Source organism: Microtus oregoni, unplaced genomic scaffold, assembly GCF_018167655.1.
Source record: "Microtus oregoni isolate MIOR12 unplaced genomic scaffold, Mior012 000054F_ref0000373, whole genome shotgun sequence".
Taxonomy (NCBI): Eukaryota; Metazoa; Chordata; class Mammalia; order Rodentia; family Cricetidae; genus Microtus; species Microtus oregoni.
The window spans coordinates 2,465,131-2,469,116 of NW_024543830.1; the positions used below are offsets into that span (position 1 = coordinate 2,465,131).

Here is a 3,986-nt window from a genome sequence, read left to right on the forward strand (position 1 = left end):
CAAATAAAAACGTCTCAAATCCTGTGACGGAGCATTCTCTGTAGTCTCAATTCTTAGGAGGTAGAGACAGGAGAGTCAGGGGTTCAAGGCCAGCCCCAGCAGCCTAAGACCCTGCTAAAAATACCCAAACGATTCCAGATCTCTTGCGAGAGGAGTCTACCAGGTTTTATGGTACTTCAGCTCAGAGATGGGTCTGTGGTTGTGGAGATTCCAGATCTCTTGTGAGAGGAGTCTACCAGGTTTTATGGTACTTCAGCTCAGAGATGGGTCTGTGGTTGTGGGGATTCCAGATCTCTTGTGAGAGGAGTCTGACAGGTTTTATGGTACTTCAGCTCAGAGATGGGTCTGTGGTTGTGGAGCTCGCCTCATAGGGATTCTGCACCAGCTTTACACACCGATAAACCATCACCGTTAGAAAGAGAATCAAGAGGACGACAAAGGCAACGGCAAAGCCTTTGTCCACGTCGATAGCGCTGGACGGGCTGGCCTCTTCCATGAGGACACACACCTCTTACTGTCCTCCAGACACAGCTGCCTCCTCAGGGAGAGCTTCAGACTTGCCATATTTCTAGAAAATAAGAACATAAACAAGTTCTTTGGTTTGTGCTTGTGTGTGCCTGCTATTCCTCAGCAGCAGTGTGGAAACTAAAGGGACCAAGGGCTGAAAACTATGATCAAGGTTTATTTATGAGCCAGGCAAGGTGGTGCACACCTTCAATTCCAGCACTCAGGAGGCAGAGTCAGGTGGATCTCCGTGAGTTCAAGGCCAACATGGTCTATATAGCAAGTTCTAGGTCAGCTGGAACTACACAGTGAGACACCATCTCAACAACAAGAACAAAGTCCTCAGTGTTCCAATTCTGTATCCCTCCCTAAGTTTCCTTCTAACTCCTAGGATACCTATTGCAGATAATTTACGGAATTTTTCTTTTTTCACAACAGGATCTCATTGTGTCATTCTGGCTGGCCGTGACCTCATGGAGAACCTCTTGCCTGTGCCTATTGAGTGCTGGGATTAAAGGCTTGCACCAATGTGCCTGGTTTCAATGTTACTTTTTTTTTAATTTTCGAAGATTTTTTAAAAAGTTTTATCTATTTATTTGATTTTTCGAGACAGGGTTGGTTTCTCTGTAGCCCTGACTGTACTGAAACTCACTCTATAGACCAGGGTGGTCTATAGAGATCACTCTGCCTCCTGAGTGCTAGGATTAAAGGTGTGCGCCGCCACTGCCATGCACTACCCATCTGTCTGGCTTATTTCTATTTTTACTTATGTGTACGCCATGTGTGTTTGGTGTCCATGGAAACCAAAAGAGTAAATCATATCCCCTGTGAAGCTCACAGTCATCCAACCAAGGTGCTGGAAACCCCAACTTAGTTCCCCTGGATGAGCAACACGTGTTCTTAGCCATGGAACCATCTCCCTAGGCCTGATTACGGAAATGGATTACAAAAAATGTTGCAGGATCCTGGAGGTGGCAGGCAGCAGAAATGCTGCAGGTCCCCAAGCGGTGGCAGCAGGCCATGTGGTGGCAGGAAGCAGGCCCTGAGAGCAGCCAGTCCCAGGCAGGGACAGCTGCAGGTCTCCGAGTGGTGGCTGGTTTAGGGCAGGGAGACATGTGGCAGGAGGGCAGGAGACAGAGACATGCATAGGCACACCATGCAGAGTGAGGTTGGATATTTATTCAGTGGGTTATGGAGGGGGAAGAGAAAAGGGGAGAAGAGCAGAAGAGAGAGAGAGAGAGAGAGAGAGAGAGAGAGAGGAGAAACAGAAGGGGGAAGGGTAGAAGTGGGGAGAGGGAGATGGAAAAGGGAAGGAACTCAGGCTGGAAACTAAAGATCAGCCTGCCTTCAGTAGACAGGGGAGGGAGTGGGCGTGGATTGTCTCTTAAAGAGACAGAAGAGATCATTACAATTATGTTCTCTTAACTCAAAGGGTATTAATTAACATAATATTGTCTTTGTTCTAATCACTGCTTACTATACTGTCATTTTTAGTTCTTGAAAAATCATGTACACCCAGAGATCAATTATTAAAACTTAGTTTATCAGGGCTAAGTTTGATTACCCACCAGACTTAGATGGTGAGAACCCATCACTGGCAATGCCTTAGTTTACAGGACACAGAATAGTCTCTCTGGAGCTGAAATGGAAGACTCTTCCTTGCTGGCTGTCTTTCATGGTGTTGAAAGATGTTATGTAGATTGATGGGGGTTGGGAGAGTTATCAAAAATTGGCTCAGTTGTAAAGAGCATTATTGCTCTTGAAAAGAAACTGAGTTTGGTTCCCAGCACCCACATGGCAAGTGACAACCATCTATAAGTTTGTTTCTGGGGAATCCGACACTGTCTTCTTCTGACCTCTGGAAAATCTAAGCACACATACATATGTATGTATGGTATACATACATACACGCAGGCAAACATTTACACACACTTAAAAAAGTTTGAAATTTTACCCATTTATGAGATCCTATGTACTGTACAACCAAAGCACCAGGTACAGTGCGTTCACTGGTGATAGACTATTATGAGCTGATTGCTCTCTGATTAAACTTGAAACATGTTCCTCAGGAGGGAATTTATGCTTGGTGCTGCAAACCTGGTCAGAATCTCATGTGGGAATGTCATATATCAATCTGTTGATTTCATTGGTTAAGCAATAAAGAAACTGCTTGGCCCTGATAGGTTAAAACATAGGTGGGAAGAGTAAACAGAACAGAATGCTGGGAGGAAGAGGAAGTGAGCTCAGACTCGACAGCTCTCCTCTCTGGAGCAGAGACGACATGCTCCCCTCTCCTGGGCACACACGATGAAGCTCCGACCCAGGATGGACGTAGGCTAGAATCTCCCTGGTAAGCCACCTCGTGGGCTACATAGATTATTAGAAATGGGTTGAGGTTGAAACTAATGGGCCAAGCAATGTTTAAAAGAATATAGTGTCCGTGTAATTATTTCGGGGCATAAGCTAGCCAGGCGGCTGGGGTGCTGGGGACGCAGCCCCGACGCTCATATTACAACAAGAATCCTGCAACTAAAGCCATCAGAGGTCCTAGCATGGACATTACTACCGTTGTTCTGTTAAGTAGACACGTTGTGCCCATCAAACTACTTAAGCATGTTCACGTTCGCAGGTTGTGAAAGACCCTCAGGACCCCCTCAGGACCTGCAGCTGGCCTGTTCCCATGAGAACATCCCGTTTGCTTAGGAGAACAGGATATCTGTGGTTGGCACATGTGCTAAACTTAGAATGTTAGCAGTTTACAAAAGGAACAGTCTCCCCCACACATACATGCTGGACTGCTTATCCTCCTGTGTCCTTGTGAATAATCTTCAAACGTAACTCCATTCTGGGAATTGAGGCAAAGACAACCCACAGATGTTGACTCAGTTTCTGATGTATTGATTTAGTCACTGGACCGAGGTCAGGATGGACCACAGATGCTCCTCTTATCTACCCAATCATGCAGTTCCTCTCCTGTCCTGGAATAGACCAATCACTGCTAGTAACCCTTTGAATAAGCCAATCCAATAAGTTGGAAAACAACCTACAGTTCCCCCCTTGTGTCTGTGGCTTTTTGCTTTAAAAGATGGACTGTAACAGCTATCAGAGGGACTTCATATCCCAAACCTGAAGGGCCCTGTCATGACAGAATAAAAATCCTCTTGCTTTTGCATCAATTGTGGTTATGTGAGTGGTGTCTGGAGCAACTCCTCCCTGATGTTTGGACTTCTATTCCAACATTTGGTGCCTCTCAGCATTGGAAGAAGAAGGCTCGTTTTGCAGTGGTTTGTGGTTACTGCAGACTCATGACTGATTCAAGCGCTGAGCCTGTTTAGTAATCAGTCCTAAAAGTGACCCCTGTATCCCCCTCCACGATTCGGTGAATGCTGTGGAAGATGAGCTTTGGAGGATGTGCAAGCCAGAGGCCAGGGAGGAAGCCTGTGTTTGGAACATGGTAAGATGACTGAACTTGTGGCTCCAGA

General features: G+C 46.0%; 1 protein-coding gene across 1 annotated transcript; it reads right to left on the reverse strand.

Annotated features, from left to right (window-relative positions):
- Positions 1–328: 328 nt before the first annotated feature.
- LOC121437823 (cortexin domain containing 2-like) lies at positions 329–502 on the reverse strand. Its single transcript, XM_041637877.1, has one exon. The coding sequence runs from the start codon at positions 494–496 to the stop codon at positions 329–331; it is 168 nt and encodes a 55-aa protein (XP_041493811.1). The 5' UTR covers positions 497–502.
- Between the last annotated feature and the right edge of the window lie 3,484 nt (positions 503–3,986).